The sequence below is a fragment of the Tinamus guttatus genome, unplaced genomic scaffold (assembly GCF_059628265.1).
Source record: "Tinamus guttatus ecotype Peru unplaced genomic scaffold, ASM5962826v1 Tinamus_guttatus_pri_ptg000077l, whole genome shotgun sequence".
NCBI lineage: Eukaryota > Metazoa > Chordata > Aves > Tinamiformes > Tinamidae > Tinamus > Tinamus guttatus.
This window is the reverse complement of record NW_028288611.1, coordinates 818,948-841,978: the sequence shown is the minus strand read 5'-3', so window position 1 is coordinate 841,978 and position 23,031 is coordinate 818,948. Positions and strand designations below refer to the sequence as shown.

The 23,031-nt window shown below is 36.9% G+C and overlaps 1 protein-coding gene across 1 annotated transcript in view; it reads left to right on the top strand.

The window, feature by feature from the left end:
* Positions 1-21,380, top strand: part of LOC104577384 (ADP-ribosylation factor-like protein 15) — a 239,957-nt gene extending 218,577 nt beyond the window's left edge. Inside the window, exon 5 of the mRNA XM_088519948.1 lies at positions 17,528-21,380. Coding sequence (XP_088376074.1) covers positions 17,528-17,680 — 153 coding nt within the window. The 3' untranslated portion in view covers positions 17,681-21,380. The remainder of the gene's footprint in view (positions 1-17,527) is intronic.
* The last annotated feature ends 1,651 nt before the right edge of the window (positions 21,381-23,031 follow it).

Genomic DNA, 23,031 nt, shown 5'->3' with positions numbered 1-23,031 from the left:
GATTTAAAGGAAGATGGAGTTGTCGTACAGCAACAAAACTATGCTGTACGAACTATGCTGATCCAAGTTCCTTCTTCCTTAAATCCTGTGTCCCTCCTTCTGTCTTGACACATTCCTAAAGCATCATATCTTTCTTTATCTGCTGGATGACTCTGCTGTCCTTCAGGGGTTTTTCCCCCTGTTCCCACCACCTGCAGGCTCTTCTTGGAGCTAAATGAGAGGAGAGAGAAAACAAACTAATTTGTGTAATGCCCTTAGTTGCTTTCACTAACAATTCTTTTGACCAAACCTGCCTTAATTTCGACATAATCCCACACTTGGAATGACAGTTACCATGCGTTGGGGAGAGCCTTTGGCCCTCAGTCTTGCAGCATTCATCATCTTCCCAGTGGTCATGTATGCAAGTCTTTGGACTTGGAAAAGAAGCAGATTGAGCTTGTGGCCAGTGAATGCGAAGAAAATGTGCCTCTTCCTCCAGTTGGCCGAAGAGAAGAAGGTGATCCTTTGCCCTAGATACTGGAGTAGACTTTCCCCTATTTGGCTGTTGCAGATATGCCAAATTCTTATCAGTCATCCTTGCTGCAGCTGGATATTTGGTTGTCACTGTGAGCCAAAGGTGAACCAGCAGCTACCCAAGTTCAGTCAAAAGTTCATTATGGCTTTGGCTTTGAATGTAAATAAAGTAGGAAAGGAAGGATAAGGTGTTCTGGTAAAGCTTGATCAAGAAGCTGGGCATAACCATACAGCTGCAATATAGCAATTCTCTACATACATTTGGATTATCATAATCTGTTACAACAAAACCTAAGACACGGCAATTTTTTGTTTGAAGACTCATGTTGATAAAAAGTGTCTTGTTCACTAGAGTAGAACCAAGCAGTTAGTGTGGCACAGACTTTCTGAAAGTGATAATGGAAATATTTAAGATTAATTGTCAAGCAATTACATGAGGGCTGGTTTTATAATACAGACAGGTCTGAAAAACTGAGTATTCTGAGGTGAAGAAAAGTAACTCACTGTCAAGCATCTCAAATATATCCTATATTATATAATAATATATATATCTTATATATCTTATATATATAATATATTAAATTGTCTCAATTGCCTGTTTTTTAAATAGTAAATGTGTTCTAACACTTTTTAATTAGTTGATGAAAATTAAAGGAATCTATTTGAGAATGATTATCTTTTGCTAAACAAATGAAACTAGAACATGAATAATCAAACATTAATTATTGAAAAAGATTGTACTGAGAAGCCTTCTGCAAAGCATGTATTGCTACAGATGTAAAATTTGTACAGAAGTAAAATTTCCCTTTCTGGAACTGCAGCTCCACAACATGTAGATTTTACCCATATCAGTTGATATTTAGTTGGTTCTTTAACCCTTCTGCTTTCTCATAAATAGCCAGCATCTTAGTTTAAGAAATACAGTTTCCAATTCTGAGATCCATATATTTAAAAATAAATGACACCAAACTGAGCTTCTTTTGTATATTTGAGCAATTCTCCATAATAAATGCATCAAAAAGCTGTGTGGTCTCCTAAGAAAACTATGATGTAACTTGGAAAGAAATTTCTGAATTTGGAGTAGTATTTTGTATTCTTCTTGCTTTATTCTTTGGAAAAGCATTATTTCCAAATTCTTTTTATAAATGACAGTATGTAAATGATGTTGGTGAAATGACTGTTGAGGGTAATAAAAAGTGACTAGAATCTATCAAGCAGCAAAACTGCAATTTAATAATGAGACAAAGTTGTTTTGACTATAAATTATAAAAAAAAATTTGAAACACTGTCATTTCAGAGTACATGGTATTGCGCTATTGACATTGAAGCTCAGTAAGTCTGATATTGCGGTATTGTAAATCCCATACTGTTGTTCCGGATGGGTTTGGGATTCGGCAATAATCACGCCAGAACGAGGTGACTACATCAAGCATTTATTCAGGTGAAAGCGCATAAAAGCAGCAAAGTATGGATAACTACTCACGAGGTGATACCTGCCGATCTGGACCCAAACATCCTCTCGAGCTGGCAGATCAGAGAGAGAGAGTTGCTGACCGGCTCCCGCGGAGACAGTGTAGGCCTCACAGTGAGGAGTTTCTCCTCTCCCCCCGCACTCTCCGCACTGTCCACTTTTATGCCCGGTGCATCCTGGCACGCAGGGTCAGCACGACCCAGGCGGCAGGCCGGGGGGCGGACAAACTCCGCCTCAAGTTGCGCAATTCTCCCCCCTGGGTGCGCAGGCGCGCATACCAGTCGGGGGTCCCAGCCCTCAATTCGAGGGTCCTGCCTTCCTCCTCCTCTTCCTCATTTCCGGGTATTTGGCCTCCAAAGCTAGTTTGGAGGACATCTGCGGTTAAGCTGGCTACAAGCCCGGCTGAGCAGCCAGCTTCAACAGGTTTCCAGGGGGGGCTGCCTGTGAACTGGGCTGAGCAGCCGCATTCGTGCTCCTTATCGCTCAGCCTAGGCAGGCAAACATCTTCTTTCCCAAGGTCTGGCCTCTTCTCACAGGAGATTTTTTATGACTCTACAGATCACAGAAATTTCTATCTATCTCCAATACAACTGTGTGAAAAGTGTTCAGGGACAGAGATGGTCTGCACTGTTTTGAGATTGATGTTTACCCCCATAAATTCCATGAATGTCGGCAATTAAAGTGGACAGCTGCAAGTGAGCTTTTTAAAGTAAGTTCCGTCTTTATACTGTGAAAACCAGTTCTTGGAATTGGAGAAGTCCTGATAGAAATGGAACCAGCAAAATGTCACACACACACACACACACACATATATATCTATATCATATATATGTATGTATATATTTTTTTCTGATAGTCTCTTTTAAGTAATTGGTGCATTTTAATTTGGCTTACTTGTGTGTAGAAGCACAGCAGTTCAAGTTTTATTTGATATGCATTTAACATTGGAGAACTAAAATTGAGTAGCTTATTGTAAGTGGTTGCCTCTTCCATGGTAAAAGATTGGTAGCAAAACCCATTTTATTGCAAATACTGACAGTAGATCTTGGCTCTGCAGTTGCCACTTTGTTGATTCCCTTTCCTTTCACTCCTGTTTTTCTGCTGTTGGTAGTTGGCTGTCTGTGCATCTCTATTTTTATGTTTACTTTCATAATCACCTGGGGAAAGATGTTATGTTTTGCTTCACTAGGATGTGAGGAAATCATAGTACGCATGCTATAGCACACACATAGTACACATACCTTTGGCAAGGGATTCAAGACGCAAAAGTTTAGACACCAGATATGAAGATTTTATCCTGAGCTGAAAATCACTGGCTGTCCAGTAGGGACAGCCACATAAAAGGTACACAAATAGGAACAATCTGGCTAAACCATTGGCAGAGAATTTAAAGTGTTTTCTGAACCCCAAACTTCTACTAGTTAGTCAGAAAGCTAAGCCATCCCCAGGTGGACTTGTAAGCATCCAATCCAAATATGAAAAGGAGTGTAAGCTTCCAAGATAAATTATCAGGAGTAGACGTTTGTAGTAGACAAAGCCAAATATGTTTACCCTCTTCTGCTTTTATATCAACAGATGATGGAAGTTACTTAGTTTATACTGAAAATGTTGGAATGTGATAGTCGAGCAGAGTTGTCACACCTGTGTTATGCTTTCCAAATAGTCTAGACATTCCATCCTCTGCTCATTCCTGGGGATCTGAATCCATCACCTGTGCTTAATATTTATGTCTGTTGAAAAAAGTAAATACTCCTCCAAATGGTGTGTCATGTTACATGCTCTTCTAACTTCAAACGGGCATTTAGTTCTTTTGGGTTATGTGAAGTATATTGGTGTCAAGATAGAAAGATTATTTTCAAGGAACCAAGTGTTCATTCTCTTGAGTTTTTTATCAGAGTGAGGAATTGTGTATTTGTGGCTGTGGTACTGTAAGCCGTCCAAATATATCTGTGAAAGATGCCAACAATTTGCTGTAATGTTCACCATTTTTATAACCTTTCTTGTTGCAGTATGGCTTGCAACAACTAACTCAATTTCCTTCTCTTGAAAAGGAATCCTATTCCATCTTCAAAAAGATAAATTTATTCTTTGTTCTTGAGACACTGCAACCACAGTTCACTTCTCTTTTTCATACCTCAGTCATCTGTCATCTCTCCAAAGCTTCAAAACTCTCAAGAGAGTACAGTGCGTATTAGATGTGAGAAGAGTGATGTCTCAGTAAGATTGACCTGATCGTGAAAATTCCTCCTCCTTTTCTTCTCCTCCTCTTTCACCCAAAATGACTTCTTCAGGAAACATCCACTTCTTCTATAGCTAAGTAGATCAAAGTGCTGTATTGTTGGATCTTAATCACATATGAATGGTTACAGAAGGGATCAGAGCTCTCTCTGTTCATTAGAGGCTTCTAGGCCAAAAACATAACCAGTAGCCATAAAGAAAATATGTAAACCTCCATTTGAACATTCAGCGAACCATGTCACTCTGGGCTTGACCTCCACTTCTTTGCGCAAATTTCCTTCTGCAAGAAGGTGGCCTAAATCCTGGTCCTAAAATATATTAATGCTAGCAATTGTATTGAAAGGCGATTTTCTTTCTTTTTGATGTTCCTCTAGTAATTTTCTCTTCACTGTTTTCTGTTTCTGAATATCCCCAGTTTCAAGTGAAAAAACAGGATTCAAAATGTTCCAGATTCATGTACTGCTGTGGTCTACAGCACTGTAGTGTTAATAAAAATTAAAAAAATAAAAATAACCCTTTGTTGACTAGGAGGGGTGCTAATGCCCTCTTCTCTCCCCACCTCTGGATTTGGAAGGGTACCTGCTGTGAGGAAAACAGTGTGTGGCCAAGCTCAGTGCACTATTGTCTGAACGGTTTTTATCAGTAAGAAGGAGTAACCTTAAAATATGTGTGAATGGGAAAAGAGTCACTAAATTAAATAGCAGTATTCCCTCCCAAAGAATACCTATAAGAAGGCCTCTAAAAGCTTCTTGAATTGTCTAATTTCCAAACAATTCTTTTATTATACCCCACAGACAACAACTGTTTTGCTTTCTCTCCCTTCTCCTCACATTTTCCATGCAATTAATCATTCACTTGTATATATTGTTCAGTTTGCACAGGTGTGTGATTACAAATGAATTTGAGTCTAGCTTGCAGTCTGGTAAAAATACACCATGCACAAATATGTGCCAATATCAACTTAAAGTATAAGAGGATAGACATTTTATTCTTCCTCTAAAATGGATTTCTGCTACACTGGATGCATACATATCCCCACTAATTGGGATTGCTGATAGGTAGACAAACCATTTGGGAAAGCAAATTGACCAAGTGCTTTTGCTGCTTTATTGGGCCATCAGGATGTTGGGAGTGCTTAATGGGACTAAACAGTACTGGATATGACATTAACAAGGCATATCTCCTCATTTCTCCTCTTGCTTAAGTTGAATGTTTGTATGCAGCTGTTTTAAAGTTTTCTTTTTATATAATACAAATTCAGATGTTCTTCATACCTGTAGACAAACATCTGTACTTGATGTATCAATCAAGTGCAATCCTGTATCTTTCTCGTGCTCTTATATCAACTGCAAATAAACTGATAATTAGATTACTGTCATTTCTGACTGTTACTGATAGGGATATAGAGAATGAGAAGGCTCCATGTAATCCAGGGTATTTGTGCACAAACACAAGTGTTAGATGCTTTAAATAGGTTATCTGTCTGTTACTGCCATGTTTAAAATGTCATCCAGTAAATGAGGAAAACCAAACTACTGAATAGATCAATCATGCACTATGAATAATGAAAAGCAAATAATGGAGCTGTTCTTCTTTCCCCTTTAGGTTAGAAAATATGTTGTGCAAAGTAAATGACTGAATGTGCTCAAAGAAAGATTGGTTTATGTATCACTCGTGAGCATACTTGCTAAATTAGCAACACAGTGCGTCTTCAACAAATAATTTAATTGGCTTTTTATCTTTACATACTGTTTTAAAAGTATAGTCAAAGCTAAAAAGTAAAGAACAGTCTTTTAACTGTTGCTTTTGGTAAAATTCATAAAATTCATAAAACTCAAACATGGTAACCTTTAATAAAAATGAAATATGCAAATCATACTAGAAACATTATGTTATTGCATGTAGTTTGTATAAAATAAATGTAACTGATCCATCACTTCCCTCAAGAATGGCTGAAGGTGCAGGCAGACTATCAGCCAGTGGATTTTTGATAGGATCCAGTTTTACTTGCTCATCCTGTGTTCATCTTTAATCTGAACCCAGTTGATTGAATTTATGCCTGATTTTTACTGACAACTGTAGTTAATGTATCTTAACTTTTAGCAAAGAACAAGTGAACTATTTTGGGTTGTCTGAGACAAATGTCAGTGTTTCACCTCGACTTTCTGAGCACTGTCCACCTTTCCAGCACAGTGCCAGCACCAGCCAGGCTGTTAGCTGGTTTGTGCTTTCCAGGTGGCAAACATCTAGCAGGTGTGTTGAAATTTTTATCTTTCAGTACAATGCCATTACTGCTGAGATGGAACAGACATCTTCAGAAGCAACATGTTTTATTACTTGTAAGTTATCTCAAGCCCTTTCATGTGGCTGATCTCTTTACATCTCTCTACTTCCCCTCTCAGTTCCTTCCACGCTGCCTGTGGTCTGACTGGCATGATGAGGATACTGTCCTTTCTATTAATCTGTCTGCAGCTGGGCTTGTAAAGCAGTGGGGCTGGTGGATGGCACTGTACTTGGTGTCAAATATACAGTTGTGCAACATGCAGATGCTTTATTTAAAATCTAACAGTTTGATTCTTCTCCAAAGAGAAGTTTTGCAGTAAACATAGTATCTTCGAAAGCTTTTTAAAGATGATACATGAAGCACTTGCTATGTTGTGCTGATTTTTAAAACATGTTGTTAGTGCTTTATCTTGAAATGAGGTCATTTCGTTTCTGAGAGAAAAAAATGGAAATGTTCAATAACAAAGATTTTAAGCATTAATGGCTACCAAGTAGATTTCTTTTTTAGTTTAAGTCATTACGGCATCTGTGAATTATTAGCAATGTACCATTAATACATTGATTCATTATAAACCAGTAGTAATGTCATCCAGTAACCTTCATATGAAAGGAAACATATAACATTACTGTCTGTATTTATAAAACTGTGCTAAACATCCAGATCTAAAATGCTATTAAAGAATGTATTCTTAGCTATGTGTTTATGTATACAACAACATGACTTCTTGCCAGGTTTTTCTTCTCTTTCTTTGAAGTCTGGATCGGTGTAAAGTTGAGCAAGTGAGCTGGTGACTGAGGAATATTCAGTAGTCGGTTGCTAGTTACCTCCTTTTTGTGCCACCCTCTGCTTAAAAGCAGGACAGGACTGTAATGCTAAATCGAACTCAGTAGTATCAGGTGTAATATCACTAACACAGTGTTAATTTCATACTTCAGAAAAGTAACAATTCTGATTTATTTTTCATCTTTGTACCTGAAAGATGGCCTATCTATTCTTTTACTATCTCTGTGCTACTTTGGAGCTGCACAGGCTGCAGTGTAGTAACACTAGATCTTATACATCTTGGCATGGAAATGGCAGAACAGTTTAATTGTATTAAACCTTTCAATTACTGCCTTAGAAATGACTGTTTATTCTTGATGAGTGTCTCGTTCAAGTAACCTTCGACCTCATAAAATTCTAGACTCATACTGAAACCTGCATTTATAATGCCAGATTTTTCCCCATTTTCAGTTTATGCAGTTAACTTGCATCGAGTTTAAAAATAATGCTTTAAAAGAATCCATTTCATGGTGAATGCATCTAGTCAAACGAGTCATTTAAACAACATCTTACTCATGTGTAGCAGACCATTTTACAAGTAACTGATAGTTTTACAAGCCTGTGTTTCAGACAGGATAATTGGTTGTTTCTTATATGTGAACTTGGGACTTACTTAAACTCATTAATTTAAGTGTACAGAATCTTTCTTGGCTTGGTATAAAATACTTAAGTTCTTCTTAGCTGTGTTTATATTTAAAAGTTCATCATTAAGAAGTGGTAAAATGTGTAAATTTTGAGGACACTGTCAAAAACCATTGATGCACTATACCCTTATAGATTGGCAATGGTCATCAAATTTATAATATGGTGATTTCTAATTTAAAGAAATCTCAATTAGTAATGGTAAATGTGCAGAATCGAGACTTATTTTGAGCAGTAAGAATTCAAAATTTGAAGAGGCGATTATACCTTCATTAGACCACAGTTTTGAAAAAAACAGGTTATTGCCTGAGGTGTGGAGAGAATAGAAAAATCTGTTGTGTGAAGAAGCTATCTTAGTCTACTGGCATTAATTTTATCTTAAATGATTCAAAAAATGATGTCATCTATATATTTGATGAATTTTCATTACAGTAAGAAGTTCACCCAAGGTATTGCTAGGATATGTTGGTAGAATCATGAGTCAAATTCAGAGGCAGAGAGAAGCAGCTGTCTCTCAGCAGGCAGAACCCTGCTTTTGCTACTCCTTTTCCATTCTGTGGGAATCGGTGGACAAATACTTGGTTTCGTTTGTCATATAATTGTGAAAACTGGGGCATCACCATGATGTAACATTCTACTCTCCAGATGCCTGGTGTTGTATGGGAGGTTTTCCTATTAAGTGACACCATTAATGCACTCCACATTTAGGCATACAAGTGCAAACCTTATTTCACTTCTTCATTAAAAAATAGCTGATATATTACAGATCCTCCTGTAAGCATCATCAATAATAATATTCTCAGCAAACACCTTTAAAGGAAAGTTTCATAGATGCTCTCTGCCCTAGAATATGGACATTTTTGGAGATGTTGTGAGCTTGTTTTTTGTTGTTTTTGTTTTCTGTAAAGACTGATATGCTAGCTAAAGTATCAGTGGATTTTTCTTTTTATGTATATGCATCTCTTGACGTCCTGTCTTTTATTTCTTCTTTTTTTCTTAAAGTGTGGGTCAGAATAATGTATTACAAGTGATTCCTTGAAATGGTGAGCAAAGAATATTTTGTGCTCTTGTTACTAGTCCCTTCCCATGAAACTGTCTTATTAAATGTCTTCTGAGACAAGTAGAACAACTATGTTCTGCTGCTTATAATAATAGAAGGAATAACACTGGAGCTTGGAAAAAGAGACATTCTAGTTTAATACCTTCATATGTAGAAGTCATCTCTAGCATTGGAGAAGCTGGAGAATCATCAAAGGAACTAAAGGGAGGTGGAAGCCATCCTGCCTTCTACATACCCTGCTCTCTACCTGGTATGGAACAAGCAACATAGCATGACTGCTCTCTGATCTTACGTATGTGAGATCACATCACAAAAAAACAGTTTCAGTTAATAAATGGCTTTTCTCTGCATTCATCTTGGCTGTTTGCTTGGAATAGTTTTAGCAGTGTAGGTATAGGAAACCAACCACAGAGCCCTTAGAAATTCAGTGTTTAGTTGTTGCTACAAGAATACATGTCCATAGAGTATCTTGGTGCTCTGCAAACGTGGGCACATTAGAGAGATGTTCTTTATTCAAGTACTTGATTCATACACATGTTCAGGAAAACGCAGATGAATCATCACATATAAACCTCTCCAGAAAACAGTGTTTAACTGTTATCTGAAGAGAAAACGTGTCATTTGCAGAAGGAGTGTCATAATAAGGATTGATCTTTGGAGTTCTGATTATTCTAAAGTTTAATTTGGCATTTGACACCACAGGTAAGCTTTTTTTTCTTTCTTCAATAAAAATCAGCACTTGTGTACCTGTGGCTCATGGTTTTTTTATTAGTTGAAGCCAAAAATCTGTATATAAAGCTAGCATGTTTTACTGCTGAATTCAGCATGTACATTGTTGCTATAATTTTCTAAAGTGAACCATGAATATCTATAGTCTGTGTTAAAAAAAAATGCTACAAATACTCTGAAAGTCTAATAGAAATCTGATTAAAGGTCTCAAATGTTGTGTTTCTCTTAGCTATTTGTATTCCTTAAGTTATTTAACTAAAGATGTAGCAAAGAACCAAAACAGGTTGAGAGAAGGTAGAGGGGAGATGAATGGTGGTATAATAAAAGCTTTTAAAAGTTTTCATGTGAAATTATTTTTGCATAGGCTCCACATTGTTTTTAAACAGATGTGTGCAATGATAGCTATTTAAAAATATATCCAAAATGTAAATTGATCTTAAATTCAATCAGTTAATTTAGGAATCTAAGAATATGTTTGGATATGTCGAGTGCTCTAATAAAATTATCCTTATACTTAGTCAAAAAAGGTCAATTTTCTATATAGTATGCAAAAAATGGAGTTTTTAGACAACCTCAAAATAACTCAAATTGACCATAGCTAATTTTCAGCATTGCTCGATTTTTTTCTTTTTTATTCTAATACTTTATTGGTGAAATAAAAGAACTGCCAGGTAGTATCTGTTATGTCCCCAAGTACTTTATCTTTAGAGACCATCTAGTCCAACCCCCCTGCACATGCAAGGTCACTTAGAGCACGTGGCACAGTGTGGCATCCAGGCGGATTTGGAAGATCTCCAGAGAAGGAGACTCCACAACCTCTCTGGGCAGCCTGTTCCAGGGCTCTCTCACCCTAACTGTCAAGATATGGGAGCAATGATTTTCAGGGTTATTTGTGGGCCTAAAATGTGTAGTCCAGTGCAGAGAAATGTGAGGTTAATACTGCATCTAAAGCTTTGAGGCCTGAATTCCACTTCTCTCCTGATTAATTCTTTAAAATAAGTAATTTAAGCTGTAGATGTTAAGGGAAAAATGTTTTACTGCCCTTTAATTGTACTCTTCATGTAATACACCTCCCCTCTCCTCATTATTTCATTTTTCATTCCAGAGTGGATGTTGTTTTGCTTGATATGGGATTGGAGGTTGTGAACGCTTTTCTTGGCTATCCAGCTAACACAGCTTGAATGAATCTTGACCTGGACGTCTGATTTTCTCTATGTAGATATGCTGCCACCATTTTCATGTGTACATCTTCCAGTTCTAGGAAAAGCATATGCTTAGATAAACAGAATATTCTTGGGTGAAGAAAACACGAAAGACCGAATATAGATTGACTATAGACTATAAAAAGCCTTTTTACTAGTTACCTGATTCTTACTGTTTATTTTGAACAAATTAATAGAATGTAACAAAAAAAAAAACCAAAACTAGTAAGCTGTCATGTGGTAATGACTTACATGAAGAGTTAATAAGCGCTAGTAGCTCCCCAAAGCCTATATCTGCTTTAACGTAAAATACAGCATCTCCTGCAAATCTCAGTAGTATTTTCTGGACCTTCAGCACTTTTCTGTCATCATTCTCATCCATCTCATTTGTCCAAGCCTGTCATAATGTATCTCTATATATCTGTATACAAAATGCCTATCCATTTTGAAGATCTTCCACTCTCTCCACAGTGATAGATTATACAGTATTTTATATTTTCCCATAAGTATCCCTCCATATTCTTCATCCAGCTCCTATCTTATTCTCCATTTCTCTTGTCTCACACTTGCATGTGCCAGTATGGCATACTCTCTATTTGGAACAGCATGTCTATGCTAATTTGCCAGGCATCCTATTTCCTCATCTAGACAGTTACGAATCTTCTTTAAAATACGTTTCTTTAAGCAATCGCTTACAGTTTGAAAAGGGTACCGTCTCGTAGCCACTAAAGATAATCAGGATGGAAAAGTGCATCTGTTCCACAAACTGCTGTGTAAGTTATTTTTTATGGATTATGTGTACCTGTGATTGTATTTCTCTTTGTAGAGATTTGTGAGCCAAAAATAACAGCCACGTCTATTATGAAGCTAAGTATAATGCTCAGCTGGAAGTGTTTTGGATAATCTTTTGTAAAAAGCAAATTCAAAAACAGATTAAAAGATGAACAAATTAGTACTACTAATTTCTAAGGCATTGATGACTACCTGAGAGCAGGTAGTCTGCAAAAGGTTTCTGGTGGGTTTGAAATTGGTCTAGAGAAATCATGAGGAAGACAGTTTGGGTTTTCTTTTGTTTTTACTTCAGCAGGTCATACTTTAGAAAACAATAAAGCAGCTCAGTTACATCATTCCCATTATCATGGGAAAGCTTTTAATTCCTTTGTTGTGAATTTTTGACTAGCTGGTTTAAGATGAAGCGGTTACCTACTTGTTCTACCACACTTGTAAGTCACTGTATTCAGAGCAGGATCAGCAGAAAAGTATGTGTAGCTGGTCCTGGGGCCGTGCAGTTTGCTCTCCAGCACGCTGACATAAACAGGAGTGGATTTCAATTTACTTTTTAGCATCAGTGGTGTTTTAAGCAATGGGTTGCACTCTATGGTTAGTAGGTCAACATTTGTGGTTTCTTTTTAATTTGCCAGAATTTCCTTGCTTTTCTATTTTCCTTCTTTAGACATGACTTCTGTTACCTCTAATACCATCCTTTACTGCAACGGGTAAAAGATGTTTTGTTTTTCTGGTTTTGTTTCTTTTAAAGTCTTCTATAGCAATATAAATATAGTCTGAGTCTAATTATGTTTCTGTATGTGGCTTTTTTTTTCCCCCCTAGGCCACCTGCAAGCATTTTACCTTTTTGGCTGCACTGTTAATTTCCTTTAAGTTCCTCATTTTATATAGTTTCCCTTTTCAAAACAATTTTACACAATGGATTTGTTTTTGTTTTTGTTTTCTCCAACTATTTTGAATATGAGCATGCTTTAATCCCTGTTACAGCCAGGGTATTAAAAAAAAAAAAGAATTCCTCTTTCTCTTAAGTTTTCTAAGTAGTTGCTCCAAAAGGCAGATTTTTGTGATGTCTGAAAATGTAATCTCAGCATCATAATCCAATGCAACATTTCCTCTGTTCATATGGGGAACTCAAATCTCCCATTCTTACTGCACTTCTTGTCCATGCAGATTTGGGGGAAATGAGTGCATCATTCCTTAGTGGTTGAGGTTGGGGACTCAGCAAATTAGGAAATTTTAGTTTACTTCATCTCCACTAGTCACCTGCTTGTAGGGATCCTTGCTTAATCCTATAAAAGTCTTTGAAAAATCCAGACCAGTGGGAACACTGCCTTAGGAATGACATGATTATGCTGCTTTTGATTAGGTGTCATATACATATAGTATCATATATTGTTGCTTTTTTCTTTTAATTATTATTATTTCAGTGTTCCCAGTAAAACTGTTCAATATAACAGCATTTTTTTTCATCCACTAAATTCTCTGAATAGTCTACTAGTATATGGTACTGTTTGCATCATGCATTTGTTTATAACAGATTAGAGTGGATTACAATTTTTTTTAATATTGAGGAAATTTGGTATTGACCTTTTGAATTCTGATGGAAGGTAATACTTCCAAACAGATTTTATTGATTTTGAATAAAAAACCAGAAATGACACTTTAATCCTGTGTTAGAGACACTACATTTTCCTGCATGTCTTGTATTTGTGTATGTTGTGAACTAGATAGATGAGGTTCTCTAACAGAACATGCAAAAGCTTTCATCACCACTAGTTACTTGGCTTACGTAGATCAATTTAGTAACATCATTTCCATGCTGCTATGTTAATTTACACCAGCTGAGGTTCTGGGCATCTATCCTTTTATTGTGTCTTGACTTTTCTAGCACATAGATTAAGCAATATTTGATAGCCATATGCTTTGTGTATTGTGCCAGTAGAATATGACCTAGAAGGTGGAGTGTGGGAAGAGTGGGAATAATTGCAAACATGTATTGTTGGATTTTATTGACTTCAAAATGTGGCAAAAATACAATGTCGACTTCTCTATAAAACAAGTCCTCCATGTGGAGTCAAGACATACAGTGAGGTTTGGTAAAATAGTAGTAAACACATCTTAAAATAATGTGATTTAATTGATTGTATTTTCCGCTAAGGTTATATTTTAAAAACTTTGCAGCAAATACGTGATTATGCAAAGCTACTATGTAAATGTATGTCTAATGCATCGGTGATGTGAAGTATGTTTGAGTCGTCATGTTTTGCTTCAGCATCTGGGAACAGGCAGAAAGCTTTTCACCAACTATGCCACAGAGGAAGACAGTGAGCGCCTCTTGTAGCCGACCTCTTTTGTACTGGCACAGTTAAGAAAGTTGTAAAACAGTTACTACTGAGGGTCTGATTTTCAAGAACTGCCTGGGTAAAGTGGTGGTGGAATTTCAGCTTCCTTTGGGTGTTTTGGTGATTGGTTAGCATGAATCCTCCTCAGGAAATGCAGTGAGGAGCAAGTGTGAGTAATGCAGAAAGCAGCCACAGGGGAGTGGGGAGGAAGGTGGATGAGGAGCAAGACCTCCCATGGGAAACTCAGCTGCGCAAACGGCATCGTGCGTCTGGCCGTGCCCAGGTGTGTGATTGTTTCTCTCGCGCACATAGCAGAGGGTTCCTTTTTACCTTTGGCTTTAGAACTGAATGATTTCTGTTTTTAAGGGCAGAGGGATGTTGTAGTAAGTTGTAGGGGAAAATATGCCTGTGTGCAGACTTCTTTCTGCGAGTTTCAAAACAGTTTGCTTGGCAAAACTCAGGTATTTGGTAAACTTTAGTGTAGTGTGAAGTCCAAGTGAAGAAATAGAGTAACATGCCACAAAGTGTCTCTTGGGCTGTGGAAGATCACTTCTGTGCTACTTCTGTTTTAGTTACTTAATACTGATGAGCCGATTGCTGTTCTTTTCCTACGTTTGGGTTAGAGACAAGTCATCTAGCACATTCTTTTCTCTGTAGGTAACCCTAAAATAACTGTTACTTATGTGGATACCAACCATTGTGCTATGACGGCATTATCAAAACTTCCCATCTCAAAAAGCCACCACTTAATGATCACTTTTCATGTTTATGTTCATTTAGGGCTTCTTATTGCAGAGACCTGATGACCAGGTGTGAAAAATGATGCCATCACATTGCTGATTTTATTACATTTTATTACATACCAAGAAATAGTTAAAAAAAAATTCAAGATTTCAGATCCATGTAAATAATTTCTCTGCAAAATTTGTTTTCCCAAATAAATGGATGCTGTTTTTACTGCTGAAATAACAATTATCCTTGGAGTCTGGAGGCACTGAAATATAGCTTAAAGCCGCTGTGTTTTTCTTGGCGAGAGGCTGCCTTGGTAAGCAAGGCTGTATTTGCTCACCAAGGCACAAGACTCAGCGCTACTGTGCTTACTGCCCTCATTTCCTTATGTGTGCGCTTCTAGATGCTTAATGCTTTTAAATCTAAGTAGCCTCATTAAAATGTAATGACCTTTCCCTAATCATTTCTTCATATGGCATAGCCTTATGCCAGGCAGGTTGCGGTGTGCTTGGGGGCTGCTGGCCATAGGCTTCCAGTAGAGGGGGGTGTGGTGGATGCATCCTCTTTGGTACAGGGCCGAAAAATCTCTGATTACTCAGCCATATTTGTCGGCCTAACACCAGCGAGTCCTTCTTACGGTGCAGCTTTGCTCGCCGTGTGAGCAGGGGGATGCTGCTGCAGCCCGGAGCGCTCCCATGTCTAGCTCCTCGGCTCCCGGCGCCGATAATTTAACATGTTAGAGGGAATGCGTGGAACCGGGTGTTAATTCAGCTGCAGAGGATATCACGTTATCCCCGTTATGTGGATTAGTGTTTATATTTCGGTCGCATGTAACCGTGCTAATGTATCAGTTACTACTGTGGCATGGTGGCAGTGATGCTAAGGGATAGCTACAGTGACATTTAAATCCTGGTAGTTGTCGGACCTCTTTATTTCCACAGGAAATTTTTCTAAGGAGGAGCGAATTTCAAGTGTCTGCATGTTTGCAGGTCATTTTTGAGACACTTCTGCTTTGTTAGAAATAGATTTTTAAAAGGTTTCATCTGCCCCTTGGCAGAGGGAAACAGTAGTTCCCAGCTCAAAAGCAAACTTTCTTTTCCACTTTTTCTGTTACTAGAAGCTCTATCCAAGTTCTTTATAGGCAATATAAGAAAATCTTCCTACCTTTTTGTCACAATTCATTTATGATTTATGTGAGTTAACACAATCTTTTTATATTAGATTGAACTATTAGTTAAATAAAACTGCTGTGTAGATACTCTGAGACTTTGTAGTTTGCTGGAGCTTTCAAAGCCTTTTTCTGTTTGCAGCACACAGCATTGCACGGTTGCCTGTCCCAGGCCTCTGCTGCTACCCCAATACAAGTAACTGTTCCTCTTGTGCGTATTTGTGGCTCAGTCTGTGATAGGAGAAAATTAAGAATATTTTGGCAGGAAATGTAGCAAGAACAAGAATGTGCAAACTAAGTTAGGACCAAATAGTTCACTTGCTTTGTTGACAAGAGCACGTATTGATGGATATAATTTCAATATAAAAGCTAAATGTGCGTTTTGACAAGTCAGATATGAGTAGGCTATTGGATCAAATACTATCAAAGACTAAAAGTTTTATGAAAACAGCTTAATGTAATCTATTGATCAGAATAGCCTGCAAACAGACGTCTTTTTCTAAGAATCATGAACAGGATCCAAAATCAGATTTGACACTATGCTTGCTAATGTGAAAAGTGATTGGAGTATGATATCAAGTTAAAACCTTTTATTTTGCATTCTTTTGGTGGGTCTGTGTTTCTGATTTGATACTTGATGTAATTAGTGTCAGTGATGATTGATCTTTCTAAGAAACTGTATCTTCCTCAGTATGTTTTGTCAAAGTTTATAATAACCTTATAACTTGTAACTCTGTAAGGCAGCATCTTATTCTTATGTCTCCTTGCTGCGTGGTTGCTGCATAATAAACAAATGGAAGTAGTTTAAGTTAAAGGGTTTCCTTTATAGCCGTTGCTACCTATTAGGAAGTAGTTTAAGCTCCTGGAATATACTGGATTTTGAATGAAGAATATCATAGAAATACATTATATCTCATATATAATCAAATTAGTATTCCAGCTTTCTCTGTGTAATTAAAAAATATAACTGATTTTGGATTTTTTTTTTATTTTTTCTAGTTCTCTGAAAGTCATAAAGAAACCCATACTATAGTGAATAGAATGTTTAAGATTTGTAAATTTTTGAGAGTTACTGTTGTTTGATTACTTTGGCAACAAATTTTCTATTTATCTTGAATGTTTACCAAGGAAACATACAGCTTTAATGTTCAAGTACAAACCTACCCTAAAATTTCTTACTTCTATTTTTGCCATTTTGCCTTTTTTTTTTTTCTCTCTCTCTCTCTGAACACTTGCTTCGTGTGCTTTGCTCTGCCTTAAGTGTGTATAATTCTTTCCCAGACCTCCCATGCTGTTAAACGTATTGGTAGAATGGTAGCTTCCAAGCAGGTCACTCACCCCAAAAGAAAACACTTTCAGGTTACAACATATAACCTCTATTATAAGAACAGCTGTGAGAAGATTCTAAAAATGAGTATCCTTGATCTCTTTTTCATGTTGGTTTCGGGTGATTTTTTTTTTGTCCCGCTCATCTTTTTTTTTTTTTTTTTAGTATGTTGTCATTGTGTTATTAATAGATTTGTCTCTTCTTTTTTTAATAGATCAAAAAATATTTTGAACTTGAGCCACTTGCACGTGGAAAGCGCTGGATTCTTAAACCCTGCTCCCTGGATGATATGGAGGCAGTAAAAGACAGCTTCTCCCTTCTAATAAACTTACTAGAAGAGAGAGACTTTGAACCTTCAAGAATGTGAAATGCAAGAGAGAAGAGTGGTTCTCCGGTCATCACTGTACCTGTTCATTCTGCTCACAGCTTAATTATGGTGTGGTATCAAGACTGTGCTATGATACATTGCTCATACACAGTGCAGAATACCCTTTTGTTAAATTAAACACTCTGTGAATCAGGTATATGATTACTTTCAGTAAAATTGTCTACACTACTGAAATAGGGAGTTCCTCTTTGTTTGCCACTAGTTCTAAACACTGCATGTTGCTTTCTTGAGTTGTCATCATCCTTGATATGAAATTTTGCATGCACAAATATAACGTAGTCTGTAAAGGAGGAATTCTAACTGCTACCTTGGCTTTTAAAAATAATTAATGTCTTAGGGATTTATAAGACTAATTTGTATTAGCTTGTTTACTGACCCCACAGTCTGTCTAGAAAGCACAGCCACTGAGAATCTTGATGTATGATACCTTAAAAGCAAGGAGTTTCAGACTAAATGCACGGTTTAGTCTGGAGTTTTGCTAAATGAAAATATAATTGACGTGCTGGTTGATTCGTCTTCTCAAATATATTGCATAACCTTGTCAAAGGCAGAAAACATTGTTTTGATGGAATTTTCCTGAAGAGGAAATTAGGGCACGGATGTATGTGCAGGTAATAGTATTTGTTAAGAATAGGTGACAAAAAGATGATGTAACAACATTGTAGAAAATATACAGAAGTGGGATAAAGTAATAACTTTCCCTGAAGCTATTTTTTCATGAGGAGAAGCAAAGCAAGCCTCTCATAAATCAGCTGAGGAGGCATGCTTTGTTGCTGGCTTGAAGTGTGGCTGATTTTAAATAAGGATTGCCTCCTGTATCATTTTCTCCTAAAGGCTACTGTTATCGAAACAGTGCCAAGGCATCTATAACACAATTAAGGGCCTGCCAGTGTTTGTATTATAAGCTTCTCTTTTCAAAGGTTTATAACTTTTTCTCTAAAACTTCCTCTGGGCTGAATGTTACTTAGAGGACAAAATAGTATTCATTGGATACCACATTTGTAATACATTTGGAAAAATCCCATTTGGTTCCAGTAACACAGGGCATATATACTCTTTCCAAGTTTTCCCCATTGTAGGTTTGCAGTTTTTTGGCTGCCTTCTGTTGGTTTTTAAAACCATATAAACCAGTTTGGTCTGTTAAAGAAACGTGCCAGGTCAGTGGTTCACAGCTTAGTCACAACAGGGTATGTGCAAACCGGTCTCTGGACTGGTGCATGCCTTGAATGTTTTGCCTTGTGCATTCAGCTCCTCATGTGCACGAGTGTCTGCAAACGCATGATGTGCCAATGGTCCTTCATAGATTCTGTTTCTCATGTGTTTAAACTTGTAAATCATTTTTCAGGGCTTTAAGCAACGTACCCTTTCACTCTGAATATTTATTCTTTAAGTTTAAAATACATTGTAGTTTCTCACTAGTTTATCTGAGAACAAAAAAAAAATCAAGCATCAGCTTATAAAGGCTTATAAAAGCCATTTCTCTATTATTTGTAATTATAATATTTGTTAAACAAAATGTTTTTATAGCTCTTTGTTTACATTTTAATTTCCATGGATTTCTTGGCTTGCTCCTTCAGAATTATATCTGCCCAAATGCATGGCCCAATAATTTCTATTTCAACACACTTCCTATCGTCAGAACAAAGCTGGGAAAACTGGTAAGCTCCTTGTTTAACTTTGTTATAGACTAGCCAGAAAGCTTTGCTCCTAAGCCTGAAGGACATCTCTTCTTGCTTTGTTTTTCTTCACTTTCCTGCCAGGTCAGTCTCCTCAGTCCTCTTGGAAATACCCAAGAACTGGAATAATTCATTTTAAAATACAGGCTGAGGAGCCCTATGTTGGTTCCATTTTCTTCAGTACAATTTAGAAATAACTCAGCTACCAGTTTCTCTTGTGTGGCTTAAGAAGGCTCCTTTTCCTCAGTTTAAAGAGGAACTGTGTCTGATATTTGAGTTCACACACTCCCTCTTTGCTAATGTGAGCACACACAGAGTCCCCAGGTTTCCCCAAGGTCCCCAGATTTCTGTCCTTGTTAGGGACAGTGACAAGTAAGAAGTGGTGGGGAGGAGTGAGCAAAGTGTTTCCCAGGAGTAGGCAGGCAGTTTAGAGAGGCAAAAAGAGGGATTCAGAGCTTTTACTGCTTTTTCATTTAACATTAGTTAGAAGGTGAGAGGTTACATGTTTTTACTGTTTTCCCCTGCTTTCCCATATATAAGTGAGGGACCAAAGTCGTCACAAGTGAAAATTATCCCAACTGAACTGAATTCTTGGAACTGTTCATTGTATCATCAGTGAGTCTGGCCCAGAGATTTTAGGCTCTTTGATTCATATTTTGGTTATGATTTCCCAACTTTGCACTGTTGGAAGGTGCTACGTGGCTACCATCTAAAAGGCCCAACTAGTCCAAGAGACATGGCTTTGGCATATGCCCATGTAGCTAGACAGGGACCTTTCGATGCTTAATGCTTTTTCTTTAGGAAAATGCCAACTGCACAGGAGCAGTGATTGTTTCATAATGAATGATTTTAAAATTGCTTATTCTTACTAATATAGTGATCATTCCTTACCACAGGTTGAAACAATACCTCATAACTGATTATGGCTAAGAACAACACTTAACTTTACTTTGAATGTAGTTCTTTTGTGGTTTCGTGTTGTGGATGGACTTAAATGGATATGTACTTTTTAATGTCTAAATACCTTCACCTTTTTCTGGAGGGATTAAAAATGTTCATAGCAACTCCTGTCTCACACTTCCTTGTCTAAAGTGTTCTTGAATACTATGGCTATGGTAGAATATATGAGCACCATGCAGTTTTTATTCAGATGAACAATCCTATTTGCTTTTTTTTTTTTTTTTATCTTTTCATATGTGTTCATCATTTAGGTGAAATAAACTTGGGCACTAGGTTCTACTTTCCATGCAAGTTCATTAAGGAGTGAACATTGTCTTTTTAAAAAAAGATATTGTGCTTTAATGTTCTTTAGACATCTGTTGAATTACTCTGGGTGCGTATGTGTGTGTATGTGCCCACATTGGGCTTCTTCTCAGACCTGTGGCTGTCTGCAGTGTTTCAGCCGTCAGAGTGAAAACATTATCAATCAGTATCCAACAACAGCTGGTTTTGACAAGCTTCTGTCTGCTGCCTGATGCTTTACAACTTGTCAGTAAGACTTCTTTGTCTCCCACTTCTCATCTGGTAACTTTACTGCTTCCATGTTGTGTCCTGTACTTGTACTTCTAGCATTTCTATGGAGAAACAAAAAGTTAAATCTTAGTGGGTTTTGATATTCCTTTTTGCTGTATAATGTTCCATGTGTATCTTAGCTTGCCTATTCCCATGCGCTTTATAGAAATCTGTGATGTATTATTTCATTTAACTTCTTGCATTTCATTATATTTATAGAAGTTGCAGATTTTTGTACCATATTACTTAATAGTTGCCTTTTTGTAAAGGCAATTAATTTATATTACAAAAGTTTGTATCTTTACTGTAGTTGAGAGTATTAGTTAACTGCCATATTATCTTGACTTTATACTAAAAATACAGTGTCTATACACAGTAGTTGACCCATTCATGGGGACAGCTGCCAGACATGAGAAACTTTTACTGTTTGTGATTTATATATGATTTCCACTATCAAAAACAAAATTAAAATAAACACTGTGTAGAGTTGAGTTGTTAAGTTTGGATTTCTTCAGTATTAACTGGTTTGGGAGCATCGTTTATTACCTTGATATGGAATCTTCAAAATAAGTTATTTACTTCTAGATGAAAACAAATGATTACTATATAGTAAGTGCTGAATTATACATAAGTACACATAAACCTCCAAAAATTGGTTGATTTATTTCTGTAGTAAGGTGTTGCTGCTCTAGAAATATTTCTGAAATACATTGTGGATTTATTGCTGGAACACAGCTTGGAATAATCCTCATGCAGTTGTCCCAAGTGTTAAATTGAGGGACGTGTTTATATGACTAGAACATATTTTCAAATACATTGACACGGTAGAGGACATATACCGAGGAAAACACGAAAAAAGTTGAGCAAAGAAGAATGCTATGGGGAAAATTTAAAAACTTGCTGAGACAACATAATCTTACTGTTATTCTATCACATACTATTTGAGTAGAAAAGATATTCACAATGCAAGTCGTAACACAGCTGATCAAAGCGCAGCACTGCTCAGCCAGACTGGAGGTTCCTGATTCAGCTCTTGAGGTATGTATGCTTTTTTAAAAATTATTATTATTTTATTATTTCTAAATCTGCCACTTAACCAAGACTAGGATGGAAATTGGTTTATAAATACAGAATATTTTCTTCATTCTTTTCTCTCATATAAATAAGGACTGAAAAAATCTACTAATCATGTCTTATTTGATAGATCTTTAAAGAATTGTCATTAGTTCATTAGCCCTTTGACCTAATAGTTCAAACGAGTAAAAACATCTGTTTGTGTCAGCTGTGGGGGTTAGTCATCCAGGGCCTAGATTAACACAGGGATGAGAGAGTCCCCCCATCTCCTGTGTGAAAACAAAAACTCTACCTTTTCAGTCTCTGGAGTCAAAAAGGCCCCCTGAAATCAAGTAGGGCTGCTGAGTTATGTTAGATGAAGAAATTTCTCTTCAATCCTCAGCTACCAAGGCTGAGCTGAGTAACTTTATTGAGTTGGTTGGCCTGAATATCAGGTCTAAATTAATTAGTTATTATTACAAGTTTGTGCTTAATCCTAGCTACTTAGGATATGGTTTTGCTTTATAGGATGAGCGTTTGTGCGTCAAGCATGCTGAGCACTCCCACTCACGATTGGTCTTACAAATGCTTCATTTTTATATCACTGAAACTGAGATCAGTTTTATATCACTGAGAAGGTAGATTTTTAAATGTGAATTTTGGTGCTAGCAGTCTATCCACTGTCTGTGGCAAATAACGTTGTGAAAACAAAAGGGACAAATTGTAATCAGCTGATTGGCAGATTTATAGTAAAACCAGTAAGAGTGCTTAGCAAAAGGTCCTGTGTCATTTAGGATAAATAGGAAAAAAATAAGTAGGTATTTAAGGTGTGAAGAGGAAAGGTGATATGTAATACATGCCCCACAATATTACTATTATGGGAATGGAGAAAATTATTGCCTGAAAAAAGCTTCCTTTTGATAAGAAGCATATTTATAATGAAAAGTTCTTGTATGGTTAATTTCCAGATACAGAAACATGACCTCTCATATGAAAATTCCGTATGTATTTTTGAACCTGTCCACATAAGAATAAAATACACATGAATTGTAGCTTTTTATTATGATTGAGTGTAATATAAGGAAAGCA